Source organism: Equus quagga, chromosome 4 (genome assembly GCF_021613505.1).
Source record: "Equus quagga isolate Etosha38 chromosome 4, UCLA_HA_Equagga_1.0, whole genome shotgun sequence".
NCBI lineage: Eukaryota > Metazoa > Chordata > Mammalia > Perissodactyla > Equidae > Equus > Equus quagga.
Genome location: NC_060270.1, coordinates 111250728 through 111273489, shown reverse-complemented (window position 1 = coordinate 111273489; position 22762 = coordinate 111250728). Strand labels below are relative to the sequence as shown.

The window sequence follows — 22762 nt, the reverse complement described above, 5'->3', positions numbered from 1 at the left end:
CCTAGATTATCAGATACATAGAGTATTTCTTTCACTAATGATAGAGGATAAATGAGGTGTCACAGCAAAATATAACTCTTTTCCTAACTAAATACTGTGTATTAGAAATTTAAGGAAAATAAAATCAGTACAGTTTCACAAAGAATCAGATTAATTATAAAAGAGGGAAGATAATAAATCTATTCAATACCCCAAATCGGAATCTGAGTGAAGCTGAAGAACTGATGGATCTGTATCCCAATGCAGCGTCCTAAATGGTTGTAGGACAACCATGAAGCATTAGCAAAAAAGGTCATAAGTTAGTCAAGCAAATACATTCTATGAATAGCTAAAGCTAAAGTACTGTTCACAATTAAAAACCACATGTTCTGGTTAGTATGAAAAAAACAAGTATCATCACTCAATGCTCTAGTGCATGCAATAAGCATAAAATGGTTAAAGATGCAAACATACAACCCAGAATAGTTAACAGACAGTATTTTCAGGTTATGGGAAAGTAATACAGCTTAATAATAGCTAAGAACAGCCAAAGCATCCAACAATTCAAATAATACATTATTTCTGGATGATAACAAGCTAAGCTATAAAAGTAGTTAAAATTTTCAGTTTCCTAATAAAAAAACATTAGTAAAAACATCTTGGTTAACATATTATAATCTTGCCCAAAGCAATGAATATGTGCAGGAAATTGTCATATTGGTAAAGGAAATGAGTCAACACATAAGCCTTTTGGTAAGAAAACCAAAGACTATTCCACTGGGATACAAAATAGCTAAAGTTTCCAAAATGTGACCCTTACGTAATTTATAGGTTAAGCACTGCCCTGGGCTCACATGTAATCTGTTTGAGAACAACTAAAGATTTCTGTCTCTAGAAAAAATAGATTTTTCCCAGGAAAAATATTTTATGTTCAAAGGATTTGCCTAAACTAACTAAACTTTTGGAGAATAGCAATCCCAAATAAATATTCAGTGTGTTTTAGACTTGCCTCCTGGGTAAATAATTTACATGGGATCTTTTCCATTTAAGCCAAGTCTAGTCATTACTAGAACAAAAGGTACTTTATCGCACCGGCATTCTTGGAGGTTAGCAATATATAAGATAATTATGTACAGTACTACATGATGTTCATAGTCCCTATTACAAAGTTATGCACAATATATTCAGTGCTACCATTTTTGTCAAATGTATTTGTTTTTCACTTATATTACACATAAGTTATAATGTACAACACTAAAACTGCTGTAATATTTAAATAAAACAAATGATTTCTATACTTTACTTGCCTGTACAATTTATCAGCAAAAACAATCAGAGGAATTGAACGAGAGAAATCCTTCACTTTAAAAATATAAAGAAAGATCTCAGGGCTTAACAAGATTGTGCGCATGTAAATAAAGATGAGGCCATAGTGAAGATTTACTTTGTACTAAGCAATGAACAGCAACAAACTTAGGCTTTGTTAAACCAGAAGCAGTTCTTACGAGATGCTCTCCAAGGAACGTTCTGTCCACAGCCTTTACATTATGAGAGCTCTAGCTGTTATCAGTGACATAGAGCTCCTTGTTGAGGATGTCATTTTAGTCTAAAATCAAATAAAATTTTACCTCAAAATACAGCCAGTACTGAAAATCCATTGCACAACATATGGGATTATATTTATTAAAAGCATCTGCAGACATATAAAGTAAAATTCCAATGTAATCCAAAACCCTGAGAGATAAACTGATCAAGAACGGAAAAAAGGAACAAGAGGCATGGATTACCCAATTAAGCAACTGTCACCTAAATTTTAGAGATAACAGAAGTGACTGAGAAAGTGAACTAGAAACTTAATGAAATGCAACTTTATAATCTGCAAAATTAGAGAAATATCACTTTTCATGGCTTTTGATATTTACTCATAAATTACCACCAGGCCTAACATAAATTTTTGGCATTTAGAAATAGTGATTCAGGGGCTGGCCCGGTGGCGTAGTGGTTAAGTTCCTGTGCTCCGCTTTGGTGGCCCAGCATTCACAGGTTTGGATCCCGAATGGCAGACCTAGCACTACTCATCAAGCCACACTGTGGCAGCATCTCACACAAAATGGAGGAAGACTGGCACAGATGTTAGCTCAGCAACAATCTTCCTCAAGCAAAAAGGGGAAGATTGGCAAGAGATGTTAACTCAGGGCCAATTTCCCTCACAAAAAATTAAAATAAAATAAAAGGAAAGGAAATAGTGATTCAGACATGTTTTGAGATCCTATTTGGTAATGTCTATATATCTTTTCCTACTCCCAGAGTGTACTAATCTTAGACTGTCTTGGCCAACTAATGAAGTTGAGTGTATAGGTTCATACATCTCACACATCTACACAGATTTTCCTGTGATACTTCTTTTTCTCTTTATTCTTTCATTATGACCATGTCTGCTCATTTCACAGTTCATTCTGTTTCATTCTCGGACCTCAGCATTCTTTTTGTATGTGTGAGGAAGATTGGCCCTGAGCTAACATCTGTTGCCAATCTTCCTCTTCTTGCTTGAGGAAGATTGTTGCTGAGCTAACATCTGTGCCAGTCTCCCTCCATTATGTGTGAGATGCTGCCACTACATGGCTTGATGAGGGCTGCTAGGTCCACGTCTGGGATCTGAACCTGCGAACCCTGGGCCGCTGAAGTGGAGCATGCGAACTCAACAACTATGCCACTGGGGCAGCCCTCCAGCATTCTTTTTAAAAAGCCATATATTCAGCAATGCTGTTTTTCACTGCCAACAGCACCAATTAATCAACAATATTAATTATCTCTTCACTATGGAATTTGGAGATGATTAAGTAGGATTCATGGTTTCCTACTCTTATTATGTGTATATGTGTGTGTGTCTGTATATAAATGAACATACTCAGCCCTCTTGAAAATTAATGATTAAAAATGAGTCTGTGGGGGCCAGCCCCATAGCCAAGTGGTTGAGTTCGCACACTCTGCTTTGGCGGCTCAGGGTTTCGCCAGTTCAGATCCTGGGTACAGACCTAGCACTGCTCATCAAGCCATGCTGGGATGGCATCCCACATGGCAGAACTAGAGGGACCTACAATTAGAATATACAACTATGTACTGGGGGGCTTTGGGGAGAAGAAGAAGAAGAGAAAAAAAGAGATTGGGAACAGATGTTAGCTCAGGTGCCAATCTTTAAAAAAAAAAAAAAAGTCTCAAAGAAGACAATGTAGATTAAATGTAAGATTAAAAAGATATAATAAGGTCATCTCATTCAAAGAGAGGATTTTTTCCTCTCCTGTTAAACTTAGAGGAAACCAATTTTGTATTCATTCTCCAATAAGAACAAACACTCCTAAAGATATTTAAATACCTGTTTTCTTGTTTTACAACTTTTCATTAAAAATCTACACTTTAAACACAAGTTAGCACATTATGCTTAGAACTTTTCAATACAATGAGTATCTTCAAATTAATCACGTAATTACTAGAATGTAAGTTCCATAAAGGATCAGGAACCTTTTATTTTCTGTGGTAATCTATAGTATTTAACATTAAATTGGCAATTCAATAGATAAGTGTTCTATATATAAATATTTTTCTTTACAGTATTTACTCCCTGTACCAATTTACAATATTCCAATGCATCTCTAAGAATCTCTAGATTTTCCAATGAAACTCAGGAGGACATGTTTTAATTCATATTAATTTAAAAAACCAAGCAGGTAGTACATAGTATTTTTGAAAGCAAACTTACTGGCACTGAATTAAAACAATCTCTCCTATTCGAAATCAAGAACACTGAGTTTGGAATAAATACAGTATAGAGTCTACATAAGAATAATATATATCATCAAATAAAGAAATTTAATAAATATAATACTTTTTTATTTTGGGAAATATTTTTACTATGGTAATACTGTAGGAAGAAAAAACCCTTCTCCTGAAAATACTACTTGCTTATTAGCAAAGGAATATTTAACATATTTGTATAAAAATACGGAAGTAGGAAGTATGAAACAAGTAAGTTTAATGTTAAAAATAAATTTAGATTAAATGAATTTAGCCTTAATCTATAATACATACTATTTTATAAGGTAGCATGATTTCTAAAAAGAAAGTTCTGATTTTTCTTAAATGATAGAGTTATGTCATTTACTTTAAACGACAGTATTGCTGAGATGTGCAATTTGGTTCTATATACAGAAAAGTTTTGGAAAGCACAACTTGAATTCAAACTGGTGAGCCTTTTGTGCCTTCTAATTGTTAACGAGGACCTGATTATTCAGGAACCGATTAAAGCAGTGAGTTTATAGATTCTCTATCTCCCTTGCTTCTTTTTTATTGCCCTGCCTTTTAGATACTCATTACTTCCTTGTCACTTCAATGAGAGGGGTTCAGGCACAAAGAAGATAAGACTTCTCAGTGTATTTCTTTTTAAAAAGTGTGTTAAGTGATCTTCCAGAGGAGGACATTTAACGTCCTGGACCAAAGTAAGGATTCTGAATAAAGATTTTAACTAATTATGTTTAATCTCATTCAACTGTCACAAGAAGTCAAAAACTGATCCTGTTAAATCAAGACTTCGGATTATTGCGTGAAGGTATGACAAAAAGAATAAGTAATAATACTTTTCCCAATACAATCTTCGGGAAGAACCTGAAACCCTAATAAACTTTTGAAAAGCAAGTCCCAACATGTGTACAGTATCCTAAAACAAACGTGAAATACAGTTTTATAAAGAAGATGCGAGTTCAGGAAAACTTGGCACTAAGTATTACCGTTCTTTTAATTGTGGCATAACTGACATATAATATTATATTAGTTTCAGGTGTACAACATAATGATTCGATATTTGTATATATTTTGAAACGATCACCACGATACGCCTAGTTAACATCCATCACTACACAGTTATAGATTTTTTTCTTGTAATGAGAACTTTTAAGATCTACTCTCTTAGCAACTTTCAAATATGCAATCAAGTAGTATTAACTATAGTCACCATGCTGTACATTACATCCCCATGACTTATTTTATAACTGAAAGTTTGTACCTTTTGACCCCCTTCACCCATTTAGCCCACCCCCAAACCCCCACCTCTGGCAACCACCAATCTGTTGTCTGCATTTATGAGCTTGCTTTTTTTCAGTTTCCACATATAAGTGAGATCATACAGTATTTGTCTTTCTCTGTCTGACTTATTTCACTTTGTATAACGCCCTGGAGGCAGTAAGTATTCGTAACATTTCCTCCGCAATTATTCCTTATTCTTGATACTTTATGCATTATTCTTTTCTATCTTAATTAGAACAAGTGACTTAATAGGGCACAATTGGGCTGTTCAACTGAATTGTTTAGGTTTTCAACTACTGCATGGGGAAATAAGCACCACAGAGAAGTTTTTTACACTATTTATACCCAAAACATTCACTTAATAACCAGTATGAAATTTATATAAACAGAAAAAATTTAAATGAACTAACACCTCTATTTTTAATATAAATTAATTAGCATAAAATCAGTTAACTATTCGATACTAAGTTAATCAAATGTGACAGATAAAATACTGTAAAACAAAACAAAGCAAAACAATTTCCCCCCATTTACAACAAAGAACTTCTATGCCATTTAGATTTCAAAATGTTAGAACTAACTCAGCATAACTATATGGAGTCCCTCTAAAGCATCAACAGTATCTGGGCACTAAATACATTCTATCATTAAAATATTAAAAGAAAATTACGGTACCTAGATCCCACTGCACCATCTCCAGAGTCTTGGCTTCCAGCTTCGCTTGGGGTGCTCACAGATTTGGAGGATGGAGACATAGGAGGAGGGACTAAATAGTGAAATAGACAGGTATCCGCTGTTACTACACGGAGAGGTTGCTCAGCTTATGACGTTTCAAAAGTAATTTAACATGAAGTAATTAACAAAAAAGAAAAAATAATGGCAAACCAAAAAACAAAAATACATGAATGAAAATGAACAGTAGAAAGAAGAGGAGAAAGACAAAGTTAACAATGCATGCTGACGATTCATGCAATTTCTCTGGCAAAATGCACTTGGGCTTTATATTTAAAAAAAAAAAAAAAGCAAGATTATGGAAGGATGCATCTTCATCTCAGCCAACACCAAATGTGGGTACTAATCTTTAAAGGAGAGCATTCCTTCTCCCCTTTCTAACTTCTCACTTTTAAGATCACTTGATTGTAAGTATTATTTATAATTGCTGTCAAAATCAAAATTCTGAAATATGCTTCAAAAGTCATGTACTCTCTGACTGTCCGAGATTTATTTTAAAATGTTAACTTTTGTCTAACAATTTTTTCTTTCAAAAATTATATCTTCAATGATTTCATTTTCCTCCCACCAAAAAGGGGCCAATTTAGAGAAATATTTGTAGTTAAAGGAATGACTCCTTTAAAATGCCATTAGTTTCCAGCAATTTGGGTGAAAAATGCAAACAGTCCATAAAACGGCATGCCTTCTAGACATGATGCATAACATAAAGTGATGCATGCAACTTAAATAAGGCAAGACTTATGGTAACTTCCTTACCCCAGTATTCAGAAAAAACTGAAGTGTACAGACAAAGATACAGACACCCAAAATATTCTTAATCCCTTCTTATAGAAAAATACACATTTTTCATAGTATATAAAACAAACAGCAAATGCTTTCTCCTAAATCGTCACTTTTAATATTATATACTAACAGTTGATCATGCATATTTCATGCTATTACATTTGTAAAACTTTTTGATTACCATTGCAGGGAGTATAGGAGGAGCATCACTGCCATCTTCTGGTTAAACTTTACCATAAATGTCCCCAATCCCAAGTATCTTTTTAAAATAATTTTTTTAATGTACAATATTAAGTGACCAATATATTTTATGTTGAGCTGCAAGCCCTTCTTTTACTAGTCTACTGAAAAAAAGGTTAAGTTCCTAGTTATAGAAGAACTAATCGAAAGAAGTATGTATTTAATTAAAAGCCTGTGTCTTTGGAAGTCACATTCACTGAACCCTTATAATTATGTTTAAATGATTATACACACTACAGTAAAAACAGTGGGCTTGCTAATCTAACAAAATGTAAAGGTATAATATGATGAATTACATCTTAAACACAGGTATGAAACTGATCATCCTTATTTTTTCAATGGCAAATTCTACTGGTAACCAATAATAAGCTTAGAAGAAAAAAAACCATAGCTAGGATGTTTGTCTCCTGAGATACAGTGGTTAATTCTTGCTTAAATTCCAAAGGACTATAAAAACATAATCCAGTGTTTCTAATTTTGTGATTAAACTCTCAGAAACAATGACAAAACCAGATCACCTTCATACAGTTCTCAAGTGCATAGGCCTGTGCTACGTGCTGCGTGTGTAACTCAAAGTAGCTAAACATGACTTGTATGTGAAGTGAAAGAACATGAATGTCTCCTAACTTCTCTTAGGCTACACTTCCACATCTTTTTGTCCACCTCTCACTGTGAGCCTTCCCCTAGCCTAAGTGCCAAGTAATAGAAGAATAACAAGTAACATCTAACCGTGGTTTGCCTATTGTGCTGTAAGCAGAAATATGTGTTTCTTAAATTATAGTGAGGGACTACACTACTTTCACATGAAAAATTTTCAAAGAAGAAATTTTATATTCTTTAAATTACATACTTCATGCTTAGGAAAATAATTTTTCTCAGTACATAATATTAGAAATATTAGAGGAAAATAGTAATATTTCTACACATCTAATTAATTCATGGTGAACTATAAAATCCTTTTCCAGTTTAATACCTTTATTCCCCTTTCTGGTCATTTGAACTATCAATGATCCCACTCAAGTTCAAGAGTATCTTACTTGGTTAAGACTACATTTAAAAAAAATGTTACCTCAAATTCTTCACGGAAATAGGTTAAACAGTAATTATACATACATAAGTAAATACACTAACATAGCCATTTCTGAAATAAAAGTTTCAGAAATAAAAAATAAATCACAGAGTGATTCTACCAAATTATCACAGTTTCTCAGCCAGAAGCAAAATAAATCACTATGACTTCAAATTTATAATTAGATAAAAATCTCCATCCCAGAGCTATATTCTTCCTGCCAAAAGACAGTTTTCAAGCCAGCTGATGGAGAGGACTCACAAAAGACTCAAAATTATTATCTCGCCCACCAACTTCATCTTACAATAATAAATAATGTATACCACAGAAGGGACAAACCTGGAATAAGAAAATTACTATCACTGAAAAAGGAGAAATGTTAATAGGAAAAAAGGGAATGGTGACATTATTTGGTGACTACCATATTTTAACCCAGTTAGTCTAGAAAAATGAAAGAATACAGTAACTGCACACAAAGGCAATGCCACTATACTCCCAGACTCTAACAAATGACCACCAAGAACAAATAAATGCATGCATTCAGGGAGGTTAAAAAAACTGAACTCATACCCTCTCACAATCTCAGAAAAGACTCAATTCTAGAATTCATTTTTAAAGATGGTTTAAGAGTCCAATCAACTTTGAAAATAACATAAGCTGTTACTAATTCGCTTCCGTCAAGTAAGTGAGATATTATTTGCTTACTAAGAACAGCAATTCAATCAGATTATCTTTACTCCACAGTTCTGTATATAAAATAGCCTAAAACAAGGCTTTAAATAGTACAAAGATAAAAGATTTAATACAAACATGTGAGTATGTGAACGAATTTAAGCTTTTTAGAAGTTTAGAGCAAAGATAGCTATTTCCTTCTTTGAGAACCAAGGGAGAAAAATATCAAGTAAACTGACAAACAAATATACCCAGAGCATTCACTGATCATGTAAGTAATACTGAGAGGCTGTGACTCTCATTCTATAGGATAAAAGGCCAATCAAGAAGGCCCTTCCTGCCAGCTTAGATCTTGGCCTTCCAAGGATATAAAACTAACATTGCCGCCTTTTGGCCTGTGAAGAAAAAAACAGAATGTTTTTAAGCTGCAAAGGACATGGGAATGGACCTAGATTTAGAATTAGAATTAAGTTCAAGTCAACCACTCGAGACTATACAGAAGTCTGAGATGAAGGATTGGCACACAGCCCAATTATTTTTCATGTAGAAGAAAACCTCCAGCAAGAAGGGGCTTTTTTTTACCCGGAAGGACCTAGAAAAAGCGCACAGCCAAGGAAAGTGTATGTAGGGAGTGGGAATGTTGGTAGAAGTGATCGAAATGGAAGGAGTGAGCTCCTAAGATAACCCAAAGTTGTGAGGCCTCTTCTAGCTCAATTATGATACTTGGTCCTTCAACACAGTCTGTGTTACAATAATGCCCCCTTGTGGATACAAGTGCTCCTAGTTTGGAATATTAATATTTAAATACTCGTTTTTCATACCTTACTCTTTTTGTCCTGAAAGGTGTTGCTTTAAACCTTAACTCTCTGAAATACTAATTTCTTCCTTTTCTATGGCCCCTTCTCCTGATAATGAAGTTCAAATATCCTCTACTAATCTCCCCTAATTGTTTCATTTCCTTTACTCTCTTCAGTGTAATTCAGAGTACCAGATAAATTTTTTTAATGAAATTATTAAATAAAAATAAAATTTTGTAGTATTAAAATACTATAAGGAACGACTGTTTTAAATTAGGCAAAACTGAAAAAATGACTTGGATAGGGAAAGCATTCTATCTAAAAACCAGATTCACCAGTTATAAGAAAGTACTAGGAATGTAATGTACAACATGACAACTAGAGTTAACACTGCTGTGTGATATACAGCAAAGTTGTTAAGAGAGTAGATCCTAAGAGTTCTCATCACAAGGAGGAAATTTTTTTCTTTTCTTTTTATTGTATCTATATGAGATGATGGATGTTAACTAAACCTACTATGGTAATCATTTCATAATATATGTAAATCAAACTATCATGCTGTACACCTTAAATTTATAGTGATGTATGTCAATTATTTCTCAGTAAAACTGGAAAAAAATCAGATTTAAAATATTCAAAAGTTATCAGGAGAGAGTGTGAAATAAGTAAAGCAATACTTATTTGGACTAGCAAATTTCTTTTGTTTCTTCCTAATAAAAGAAAATCCAGGTAATAAACTACCACACTAATCAAGGTACTGTTACCCTAATGATACAGACTTATGCTACAGAGTAATTGGTAATATCTGTTTTCATCTCTCTACAAGATGGTTAAAGCAGTAGTTAGACATACAAAACGAAATTCACTTTTTTTTTATCATCAGTGTTTAGGAACTCCATATTTGATGTAACATGTCTTGAAGTTGTGCCTAAAATTAACTTTCTTAAGACTGGCCACATAAATTTAGTTTAAAAAAAAAAGAAATCAAGCCATACCTCTTTTATGAAATATTCACATTTCAATTTCCACTACATATTTCCTAAAATCTAAAGATCAGATTTTGTTGTTGTTGCTTTTAAAGCATATGGCTTTTATTTGGCCTTACCAGGTAGAAAGACATATGACCTAATAATCATTGAACAAACATTTAAGTGTCTAACCTTTGCTGGGCACCAGGGATAAAAATGTAATATATTGTCCCTGCTCTCAAGCAACTCTGATAAAAAGCAGTCAAATGACCAAATAATCTACCAGCAAAGAGAAGCCAAGAGAGGTTTTACTAGCTATATCTTTTTTAAAAGACAAATTCTTTTCAGTAGAATAAAAAAAAGAAAAAAGTCCATTTTAGGAAAACAATAGATTGATGTTTTTAATAAATCCTCTTTAATATTCTAGCAGTGTTTTTATACTTCTACAATTTAAAAATGTTTAATAAATACATTCTGTAGTGAAATAAAAAACAAGTATCCATCCTGGGTCATAATATAAAACGTATTTTTTATTATGGGTTACATTCAAGAAATTTTGACAGCCACTGCCCTCATCTGTATCTTGTATCCTTCAGGCCTAATTTTAAATAAATCCTGGAAAGATCTTTAGGCATCTATCAGAACAGAAGATGGTGGAAAACCACACAACTCGTTTAATGAGGCTAATATAACCACTACAATAAAACCAGACAAGACATAGTAAAAGGAAAAAACATTACAGGCCTGACTCTTTTATGAGTATAGATGAAGAATTCCTAAATAAAATATCAGCAAACAAATCCAGCAATGTATGAGAAAAACATTAGCTCATAATTAACTTGAATTTATTCCAGAAGGTAAGCATGCTTTTACATTAAAAAACCTACCAATATAAATCATGTTAATACATTAAAAGGAAAAAAAAACACAAATGTTCATCTCAAGATATGAAGAGATCTGTAAGTTTGCTGTAAATATTTTAGTAGTTTTAAAGAATGTTCAAATCCTTTGTGAATGTGGGCTGGACTTAAAGACTCTCTTCCAATTGACAGAATGTGGCTGAAGTGATGCTCTGTGATTTTCAATGCTTAAGTCATAAAAAGGATAGCTTCCTGCTGACTCTCTTTCTCTCAGATTGCTCACTCTGGGAAAACCCAGCTGACATGCTGCAAGAATACTCAAGCAGTTCCGTGGAGGGGCCCATGTGGATAGGAACTAAGGCCTCCTACTACCAACCAACACCAACCTGCCAGCCATGTGAATGAGCCACCTTGAAAGCAAACCTGCTAGCTCTATCAAGCCTTCAGAGGACTACAGCTCTGACTGACATCTTGACTTCAACTCCATAAGAGAACAGAGCCAGAATCACTCAGTTAAGCCACTACCAAATTCCTGACCAGCAGAAACTGTGAGAGATAAATGTTTATTATTGCTTAAAAAACATAAAACTGATACAAGAAGAAATAGAAAACCTGAGTAGTTTTTTAAAAAACCTGAAATGATGAATAACCTCTGCTTTCCACCATTTCCTGGGGAAAAAAAAATCATAATCCCCGGAGTTTTACAGTTGAACCCTACCAAGTTTTTAAAGAACAGATAACACCTATCTTTCACAAGCTGTTCTACAAAATAGCAAAAGGGAAAACTGTCCAGTTTATCTTTAAACCACAACCACGACTGTCACTGAACATGGAGAGTACAAGAAAATTACAGGCAAATTTCACTTTTGAGTACATATACAAATATCCTAAATAAATTATTAGCTAATCTACTTTAAAAATACCCACAAAAAAAACATCTGCCACCCCTGGACAGGACTATTAATAATTAAAGTGAAAAAAATTATGTATGTCTTCTGCTTTTCTAAAAAGAAATGCATTTAGGGTAACCAAATAGCCTAGTTGCTAGGAAAAGCTCCCCTTTACAGAATTCCAGCCAATAAATGTAGAAGGAATGATGGAATTACAAAAACAATTTTCTTAATTAAATAACTGATTAAGATGAGGAACATCAATAAATATGTATTAAAGCTATTTGGTGAAAAGTTGATGGAGAAATAAATATTCATGTGATGCCAAAGTATCACCTCCAGATATTACTTGCTAATTGTTAAGAAGAAAAAACTTGTAATTATGTTGGAGAAAGCTGGCTGTCACAATCAGAACACAGTAATCAATCTTGGCGTCACTAACAGCTCAACAACCTGACACGTGTGCTACTGATGTGACGCAACATGAAGTACACAGAATCATCTGTGAGATATTCCTGTCAAAGATGTTCAACCTGAAGCTAATCAAGCTTTCTCAATCTAATTTCCAGTTTAAAGGAAACACAAGGGTCAGAGGAACAAAAGCTAAATGTAAGAAAACCATCAGACAAAGCCAGGAAGTGGGACATTCTAGAGACCAACTGGCCCACTCTCTTCAGCAAGTCCATAATAAAGGGCAAAAGTAGTATGTACGGACAATTTTCCAGACTTAGACTAAAATCATATAACTAAAGCAATGTATGGTGCTACAAGATTTTGGAGGGATAAACTAATTTTCTTTTTGAGGAGAAGAAAAATTTTGTGAAGCTAGGGCTATTTTGAAAAAGGGGGTGATTTTCTACATCAGAAATTAGGATATAACACAAAGCCATGGTGATTAAACTGTCGGTTAACAGCATAGAATCAGACAAATAGATCAACAGTGAAAACACAGCGCCCAGAAACGCCCATGAATATACGGGAACTGATTGTATGACAAAGTTGACATCAGATATCAGTGGGGGAAAAGGCGGACTACTTAATAAATGGTACTGAGAAAATTAGCTAACTACATGGAGAAAAATTACATTGGAAGCCTACTTCACACTGTGTTCAAAAATATAACCCAAATATCTAAAGGCGAAGGCTAAAACTATAAAACCTAATAGAAAAAATGTAGGAGAATATATTTGTGTCCTCAAAGTAGGAAAGGATTTCTTTCAGAAACCAAAAAGCACACACAAAAAAAGGGTTATAATTGCTAGAGATCACCATTATCAAAATGAAGGATTTGAACATATCAAAATGAAGGATTCTGTTCAATGAAGGATACTATAAACAGAGTTAACAGGTAATAGACTGGGAGAAGGTATTTTTAAAAAGACTAAGACAGGGCCCAGCCTGCTGGCATAGTGGTTAAGTTCATACATTCTGCTTTGGCAGCCCGGGGTTCACAGGTTCAGATCCCAGGCACAGACCTACATGTCACTCATCAAGCCACGCTATGGTGGCACCCCACATACAAAACAGAGGAAGACTGGCACAGATGTTAGCTCAGGGCCAATCTTCCTCACTAAAAAAAAAAAAAAAAAAAAAAGACTAAAACACACAAAGAAATCCTCCCTAAAATATACAAGGAATCCTACAGCAAGATAAAGAACCCCAATAGTAAATAGGCAAAGAATATGAATATAGAATTCACAGAAGGGAAAATATAAATGGCTAATAGATATATGAAGAAACAGTCAACCTTGCTGTGAACAGATTAATGTATATCAAAACACTGTGACATATCACTTTATATTCATCAAGTTGGCAAAAATTAGAAAGTTAGATAATATCAAGTTATGATGTGGATATCACAAAATAGTTACTTTCTCATGCACTGGTAGTAGGAGAGTAAACTTTTATAGTCATTCTTGAGAGTGGTATGTAGAACCTAATAAATGTAAGTAAACCTATACACAATAACACAGTAAGTCAATTTTTGGGAATGCACCCCAGAGAAACTTTTCCACAGTCCTCAAGGGGAAAGAACATATTCTTTGCAGTGTTGCTTTCAATAGCAAAGCAGAGAGAGAAGCAATCTAAGTGCCTATCACTGGCGAATGGATAAGTAAAATATGGTATATGATGGAATATTATAAATCAGTCAAAAATAACTAGATCTATAAGTAGCAACATGGGTAGATCTCAAATGCAATGCTGCTTGACAAAAAGGAATACACAGAATGAGATACACAGCACGCCATTTATGTGTACAAAGCATATACACAAAGATATATGAAACCTTGAAAAATGTAAACACATGAAGGACAGATCAAAAGGACATACATTAAAAATGCAAGAATGGGTACTTAATGCAAGACTGGGAAGGAGGATGGAACTGGAAATGGGGAATGAGGGAGAAACATACACATACAAATAAAGAACAGTCTTTCAAGAACCAGTGATGGAGGTGGGCCATGAATTGAGAAACATGAGCAAGTGAATTCAGGGAAACCAAAGCCCTAAAAAAAATAGAAAAGGAAAAAAAGCCTACAGGAGAAAGACAAAAGCCAAAGGCACAGGAAAAACGATCACTCAAAAACTATACAACTAACAAGCAACTTGGTTTAGTTACTAGCATATTTTTTTTAAACAAAAGTATTCTGATTCATTTACCTTTAAAATTGCAATATGCAACATAAGCTTATTTAAAAAAGGACATAAAAATTAATTATTTCAAGCTTCAAATTATACCAATAAGGAAAAGGCAAATGAGCTGAAAGACATAACAATGAAGCAGACCATGACATTAACCAGCTTTTTCATCGTGAAACCTTTTAGAAACATCAGCTCGAAAAACAGTTACGTTGCAGTTTCACAACAACAGGCATATAGCAGTTACTATGTCCAGTATTTGTCCCCTGGACTAGATGGAATTAACCCACAAACTAACCTTGAAATTTTAGGTCCCTAAATGACAAAGGCCATGTCAAACTAAAATGCTATGTAACAGCACCCAGCTCAGAATTATTTTAAGTAAGCATTGAATGCTTTCTGATATGTAACTAGATTGTTCTCAGTACCTCTACTTTTCAGCTTTTTGGTCTAGCACTGCTATCAAAATGAAGAGCCCAGAAAAAGAAGAAAATTAAGTCAAATTACTGCCAAAATAAGCTACCAATACTATTTCCCTTATTAGCATTGAGAGCAGAAGGCAATAAGCTTCTCCTTCCACTCCTATACCTTTGAATGCTAATATACTGTTAGAACTGTGATTCATCATACTGCTCTTTAACCTACAGAAAGGAATATAGAGTTAAGATCAGGAATCACAGTCAACTTTGAGCTTAACACAGTATGGCACAGAAAATTTGCTCAACAAATGTTTGTTGAAATAAATTACTGATTTAACAAGAAAGTCAACTGGCTGTTTAGTATATGTTAATAAATATAATTAATCTTGCAGCTCTTTTGAACAAAATAACCATGTCTTAGCACATCTGAAACAAGATAATTCCAAATAAATTATAAGATTAATGACTTTTAAGAGACACAAATAAGAAAAATATACAAAGTATATTAAGTCAACTCACTCATCTCAGGTACATCTGAGCTGCAAAGAATATACACCTATCTCTTATCAATGGATATATTCTTATCCTTACCAATGGGGGATTCTGGAGTTAGCCCCATGCTTTGAAGCAATGCTTCAGCTTCTCTTCTTTTTTTTTCAAGATCTGATTCTTCTTGCACAGGAGCGACTGCTTCCTTCTTCTGATCAGTCTAAATTTTTTAAGTTAAAAACTTAAGTTTATATATGGTATGAACATTTCTAATTGCAAAATAAATCTATTTTAAAAAAGAAAATTACAGGTGAATATCACTGATGAACATCGATGCAAAAATCCTCAACAAAATACAAGCAAATCAAATACAACAATACATTAAAAAGATCATACACCATGATCAAGTGGGGTTTATTCCAGGGATGGTTCAACATCCGCAAATCAATCAATGTGATACACCACATCAACAAAATGAAGAATAAAAATCACATGATCATCTCAATAGATGCAGAGAAAGCATTTGACAAGATACAGCATCCATTTATGATAAAAACTCTGAATAAATTGGGTATAGAAGGAAAATACCTCAGCATAATAAAGGCCATATATGACAAACCCACAGCTAATATAATTTTCAATGGAGCAAAATAAACGTATTTTAAATAATTTGCTAACACTATATATTTTGGGGGATGGACTTAGTTTTGAATACACATTATACTCATCAAATGAAAATCATTCTCAATAGAGTTCTACTAAGTAATCTCCAAATGATATGTATTAAATTGATCCATTTTTATATGTAATCAAGGAATTTCCACAAAAATTTTCCTAACAGATAAATTCAGAAAGTAGCGTCAACTTCTAATTATCTACAGCATGAAATTACTATCCACAGTCAGGAATTGTGGACATCTCCCTCAGTGGCACAAAGGCTTAGATATAAATATCACAACACTATGAAAAAAATAAGGTGGAATTAGTTAAGAGGTAACAAAGTTTAAGTAAATGGACAATTTGATTTGTTGAAAAAATTTAAGTACCTCAAACTTCTACATGAAGTCTTCATTGTATTTATGCAACTTTATGTAGAGGATGTTTGTCAAAAATTCATCTGGAGAAAGGTTTTCATTTTTATTTTTTAAATTATAGGTCTTTTTTATGATAATAAAAACATGGTTGGGTTTGGAAAATTAAAATTCACTTTGGTGTAGCACAAAATATTTTTTGTTATCGAAATTTCTGTCAGTTTTTATTTCAGCCATTTATAGTTTTAGCAAAAATCTTCCAGTTAAACTAGCTTAGCCTCAATACTCTCCCAAACTTCTCAAGAGAAATTTAAGCCTTGAAGGGAAAAGTTTTATATACACACCTCAAATGCCTATTTCGACTAGACAACTATTACTCGTAAAATTGTCTGCAGTGAATTTTGTCAGTCATAATATTCTATGATACCATTTTAACTTAAAGAAATCATCAGAAAATTTTATCAAAATAGCCAAACAGGCTATATTATCAAGTTCACACTTTACCTATATATAACAATATATTAGTAGACTCATTAGTACTATTAAACTACTCTTACAATGTTTCATAAACTGTAAACTAGATATTACTAGATGTAACAGATATCCCTTAGAGGCCACTTATGGCCATCTTCAGAAAACAAAATCAAATTTGCTCTCAGCACTGAAAGATTTAGGGCTATGGAAACTACTTTGGCTTTAAAATGGCTCTGCCAGTCTGACCCTTGACTCTATCAGTTAGCTTTTAATCAAAGAGCAAACTTAAAGCTCTAACCCTCTTGTAATAATGTATCACAGAAATGTTCAGAATAAACTAGAAAATCCTTCAATTACAGTCTTTTACAGCATCATAGTAATGTTGCATATAAATTGTACCTTCAACTTTTTTTGCTAGTGATTTTTTTTTCTCTAAGAGATTTCTAGAAGTCTTGGCTATTGTTTAAGTTACCACATAGAAAAACTTGTTACTAATGTCATGCTTAAGACAAAACTATCTTACACTGACCATTTAAAACGTATCTGTGGTAAAAGAATACAAATCTGTCTACAGAGTTTTCATAAGGACAGGAGCAAGTAAAATATCTCCAGCTCAGGTCAATGCATATTTGCCATACATGATGAAATGGTGATGCCAAAAATCAGAAGACATAAGTATCTTGTCCACCTTTATGGTAGTACCAAACGCAGTAAAAATATTTCAATGACTGACTCATGATAAAGGAGATAAAAACAAATCCTCTAATCAATTAGATAATCTATTATATATATCTCTTTGCCATTATCTATTCTGACAAATTATTGTTCAGTTCAGACTAGTAAAATATTCAGATAAATAAGTGAAAAATCCAAACTAATTTATGATCTATATGCCATGTTTTATGAGCTATTACAAGGCAGATGTTCCCTACTTTATATAATAAACATATTCCTAGAAGACTAAATATGTAAACTGAACTTTTATAAATCAAATCCTGGAAACACAACCTATATGAGATATTTTTATTCAGTATTAAAAAAATCTTATTTTAGTTATTAGCTTTGTCATTTTCACATACCTGGTTTCTTTACAGTAAGATTCACCTATAGTGCTATATTTGCAGTCACAACTGCTGGATTTTTAAGTATTCTAAAAGTACTACATAGAAGTATAAGTACTTGAAATAACTTCCAATTGTTTTATATCAAGTTTATTTGAAAAAATCAAACGTACCTCCTTTTTCTTCCTTTCTTCTTCTTTTCTCTTCTTTTCCTCTCTGATTTGGGCCAACCGCTGCTTCTTACGTTCCAACTCTGCCTTTAATTCACTTTTGTCCGACATGTTTGTGATCTGAAGAAGCATATAATCATTTATAATTATTATTATACTGGTAAAGCAGCACTCTTTAAAAAAATTAGTCTTCAAGAAGAGAATTGTCTCAAGAGACCATGTAGTTCAATGCCATCTAAAGATATAAACTACTTTAAAATAATGGAAGCATATATATTACTAAGACTTGAAAAACATTATAAACAAAGGTATATAAGAAATAAATATTCAGAATTGAGCACAGTAGCTAGCACACAGTAAACTCTCTAATGTTCACATGCCTAAATTTAACACAATATCTCTGGCTCTTAAAACAGAGGACACCGTTTGGCACTAAGAAGCTCTTAAGCTAAATAACACAGATCTAATCTATTCCCAGAGTTTTGCATTCATTCCCAGAAATTTGATAGAAACAACATGCGGTCAGGCAGAAAATTCTTGTAAATTCGAAAACTGCCATGTAACCGTAATTTACATTAATTTACGTTATATTAAGGACAAGCAAAACACAAAAATCACCAGCATTAACTGTCAAATATACTAAGTTTAAGCATATTTTGGGTCAAAGTCCAACAACAAAGTCTGACCGGCTGAACTACACACAGCTGCCCGGCCCGCTCATCCTCACTGAGGCCGGAGGCTCCCTGACTGACATGGTCTCTTAAAACTCCATGGAAGGGAAAGTCTCTGGAATTCTGTGCTACAACCTCCGCGCTGGGGCACTTCCCAGCATACACGCGGTGAGGGGAAAACACTGTCTACACAAGCAGTAACGACTCTTATTTATGAAATGGAGCAAGGCGAAAAGGAGTCCCTTCTCCTCTGGGGTCACGGCCAAGAGGGCGCGGTCTAGGATAGGGCGCCCAGGAGCCGAGGCCAGCGGGCGCCGAACAAGCCTCGAGGGTCCTCGGGCCCCCTCCCGAGGGTCAAGAAGGGAAGGGAGTGGACTCGTCTCCCCGGCCTTCCAGAGCCACTGCACCCGGCTCTCCCCGCCACTCCTTCCCCGAGCCGGGAAGGGCGGCGCAGTCAGCAGAAACTGCCAAGGTGTCCTTTGAGTCCCGACATGAGACAGAGCAGAAAGAGTCAACGCACCTGTCAGGTGACGGGATGGAGAAGAGTCCGCCCGCCCGCAACTTGCCGGTAACGTCCCTCTCCTTCGCCCCCAACACCAACAGTCGCCGCCACTAGTGCCGCGGCTTCCCGAAGCACACAAAGAGGGATGGGCGGCGGCTGCTACGGCGACAGCTTAGGGACAAATAGCTTCACCAGAACGAGTTCGCTCCCAGAAAGAAAGGATGGGGTCCTGGGGCGGGAAATTATAGCCCCCCCCCGTGACTTACCTGTGTAAAGCAGAAGCCAAGAGATGAGACAAAAACTCCAACCAGACCCGAAGCCCGAAGTGTTTCTGCTTTGCCCCACACTGGAAGACTACGCCTAATATCTCGGGCTGGATAAGCAACCACCGCCCTCGCCGTAGAGACTGACACGACCACGGAGAACTACAAGCCCCAGCTCCGAGGAAACCTTCGTGCGGAGACCAAGGCATTCTGGGAGTCGTGGTCAATTGTACTCGCAAGGTATGCTGGGACATGTAGTGTATCCTAGTATTACGGTTTCCCACTTTGAGGCCCTCTTCCTTCAAGATTCCAACCAGAAGATTTCAGCCCTTCTGTTTAATGTATTCTCGTCCGTTGTTCAGTACTCACCATGTTGTATGTGTTATTACATTGGCCGAATTTTAAGAATTATTTTCCAGTGGTGAACCTATGTGTTACACTGCACATTTGATGAAGAGTATTTTTTAGACTATATGTCAGTTTTAGAAAAAATTGTGTTATAGAGGTTTCATGGGCCATCTTAGGCAAAATCTAAAATACAAAATCTAAATTTTGAAAATGTAGTGTAACACCATTCTGTCAAAAAATCTGAGAAATCGTCTTTAATTAGAAAAACATTTGTAAATCTTTACTCACTTTTTTTTTTTAAAGATTTTATTTTTTCCTTTTTCTCCCCAAAGCCCCCCGGTACATAGTTGTATATTCTTTGTTGTGGGTTCTTCTAGTTGTGGCATGTGGGACGCTGCCTCAGCGTGATTCGACGAGCAGTGTCATGTCCGCGCCCAGGATTCGAACCAAGGAAACACTGGGCCGCCTGCAGCGGAGCGCGACCGCTCGGCCACGGGGCCAGCCCCCAATCTTTACTCACTTTTTACTAGAATTTGTGGTTGTAAACTTAGCTGGAGTGTTACAGTTATGAAAATTAATGATAAAAACTTCTGATTCCTATATCTCTTAAATTTCATCATGGAATATTCATTTGAGCCTATAAATAAAATAATTACTGTTACAATAAATAAATAAATAAGAATATGTCAATCAGCATAGCAAATAATTCTCCAGTATTTTGTTGCAATGTAGTAGATAGCTTTTTGGTTTTCTCTCAAAGAATTTTTGAAAAGAAAGCATTTTATACTATTGAAATATAAACCAAGCAAGAATGGTTTCCACAATTGTTAGATTTTTTAACATACAAAGAAAGCAAAAATTATTGGAATATGAATTTACGATAAATTTATAGGTGGATACACACTTTTACAAATTTTTATTTAAATAAGTTAAAGCATTATTTGGCAAGAATTAAGCTAACATCAAAGCAATGTCTTTCTTATATTCTAGAAGGACAGTGCCCAAGACTAGGATTAACCCTTAGGATTCAATTCTAAGTCCTTGGACCTGTGTCTAGTCTTTTCCTTATCTTGCTCTGCCTATATACAAGATAAATATCTCGTAAATAAATTTGAGAAAGAAAAATCCTTCAAATTCTAAGACTTTTCCTATAACCTAAAATTCAGAGCTTTATAACTAGACTACCTTTTTGCCTTCCTTCTTCTTTCCTAATTGTTTCTATTTATTAATTTGAAAAATTGTTATTGATTGCCTGCTATGTGTCAGGAATGGTGCTGGGTGCTGTAAGTAGGAGCTAAAATGTATTATCTCTGTTCTCAAGCCGGGAAGTCAGTCAGGACACTCAGTTCAACTAAATATTATGATGGGATTAAGTAGGGAAGTGATGGAACACTCTAGAAAAGAAAACTTTCAGGGGGGAAATGATTCCAGAGCTAAGTCTTTGATTCTAGAAGATTGAATAGAAGTTAACCAAGCAAAGGAGGTGCAGAAAATTGCCTTAGGAAAAGGAAAGAATATGGCCAGTGTACAGACATGTGAGAGCATAGACAACTGGAGAATCTGGAAATAATTGAGAATGGCTGGAGGCTATGACAGGAACTGGAGAATGAGGCCATAAGCAGAGATGAAATCATGTATCATAATTTAGATTCAGTCCCGAAGATGATGTAAATCCACTGACAGATTTTAAGTAGAAGGATGGTATAATAAGGTTAGCTAACATATTAGACAGTTGACATTTCAACATGGTCTGAAGAAAGGCTGATGTGTTGGTATTTTCTCTTTGGCCCTCAGATTCATTTCCTGCCCCTCTCTGCCAAGCTCTGAGCCTCTGGGGATTGGCTTCAGCTTCTTTGAGGACTGCCTAATGGTTGGGTTTGACCCAAAAGAGGCTTAGGCAAGGTTATTACAAGGCAGGTAGAAAGTGAAATTGGGCATCTCTTCCCCATTCCTTCACTCTTTTGATGTTGCATCTCCAGCAGGAGCTTCATCCCTCCATCTCTACAGCTCCTGCCAGGTGGCTCCCCCTCCATGGTTTTACCATTCCCTGGGCTCTAGAAACTTTATTTTCTCCCTTTGTCTCTTTAGCATCTCCTCTGTAGATAGCCTCATCAACTTTTTATTTGCTCCCCTACCTCTGCTAGCCCTTTTGTAACTGGTCCTTTCATTAAAGTATCTTCATTTGAGCTATATGGGTGAATTTTGTTTCCTGCTGAGACCCTTATTGATACAGCTTGGTTGGAAGGATGGGAGATAGAGAGAAAAGACAGGGTAGAAACTGGAAGCAGGGAATGCAATTGGAAGGCTTTTGGATGGAGCCAGAAATTACATGTGCATGAGCCGATGGTAGCAGTCAGAATTAAGCAAAATAGATAGATTGGAGAAATGTTAAGATTGTGTAAGACTTTCACAGCAATAAAGCAGACTAGGTACCCCAACTGACCTTCCCACTGAAAACTAAAGATGCAGGAAAAAACACCTTCCTTCTTGCTTCGCTGAGCTGGCAAGAAAGTAAGGAATACTTAGGACAAAAGAAAGTGGGAACCTAGAGGGCATTTGCCTAACTTGCTAAATGTTCACAGCCTTGTAGGGGTCACATCACAAGAGAAAAAGCCCAAGGCCTACTCT

At 35.0% G+C, this 22762-nt stretch overlaps 1 protein-coding gene across 3 annotated transcripts in view; it reads right to left on the bottom strand.

Annotated features, from left to right (window-relative positions):
- The window catches only part of DYNC1I2 (dynein cytoplasmic 1 intermediate chain 2), a 51425-nt gene extending 31478 nt beyond the window's left edge, over nucleotides 1–19947 (bottom strand). The window contains exons 1-5 of one of the 3 annotated variants that reach the window (XM_046659165.1): nucleotides 19790–19947; nucleotides 18354–18470; nucleotides 15717–15834; nucleotides 5731–5821; nucleotides 191–250 (exon numbers count right to left, since the gene is read on the bottom strand). In XM_046659165.1, coding sequence (XP_046515121.1) covers nucleotides 191–250; nucleotides 5731–5821; nucleotides 15717–15834; nucleotides 18354–18461 — 377 coding nt within the window. In that variant the 5' untranslated portion in view covers nucleotides 18462–18470; nucleotides 19790–19947. Of the gene's footprint in view, nucleotides 1–190; nucleotides 251–5730; nucleotides 5822–15716; nucleotides 15835–18353; nucleotides 18471–19541; nucleotides 19679–19789 lie in introns of those variants that run through there. The other 2 variants (XM_046659166.1, XM_046659167.1) reach the window with 2 other exon arrangements.
- Nucleotides 19948–22762: the final 2815 nt, after the last annotated feature.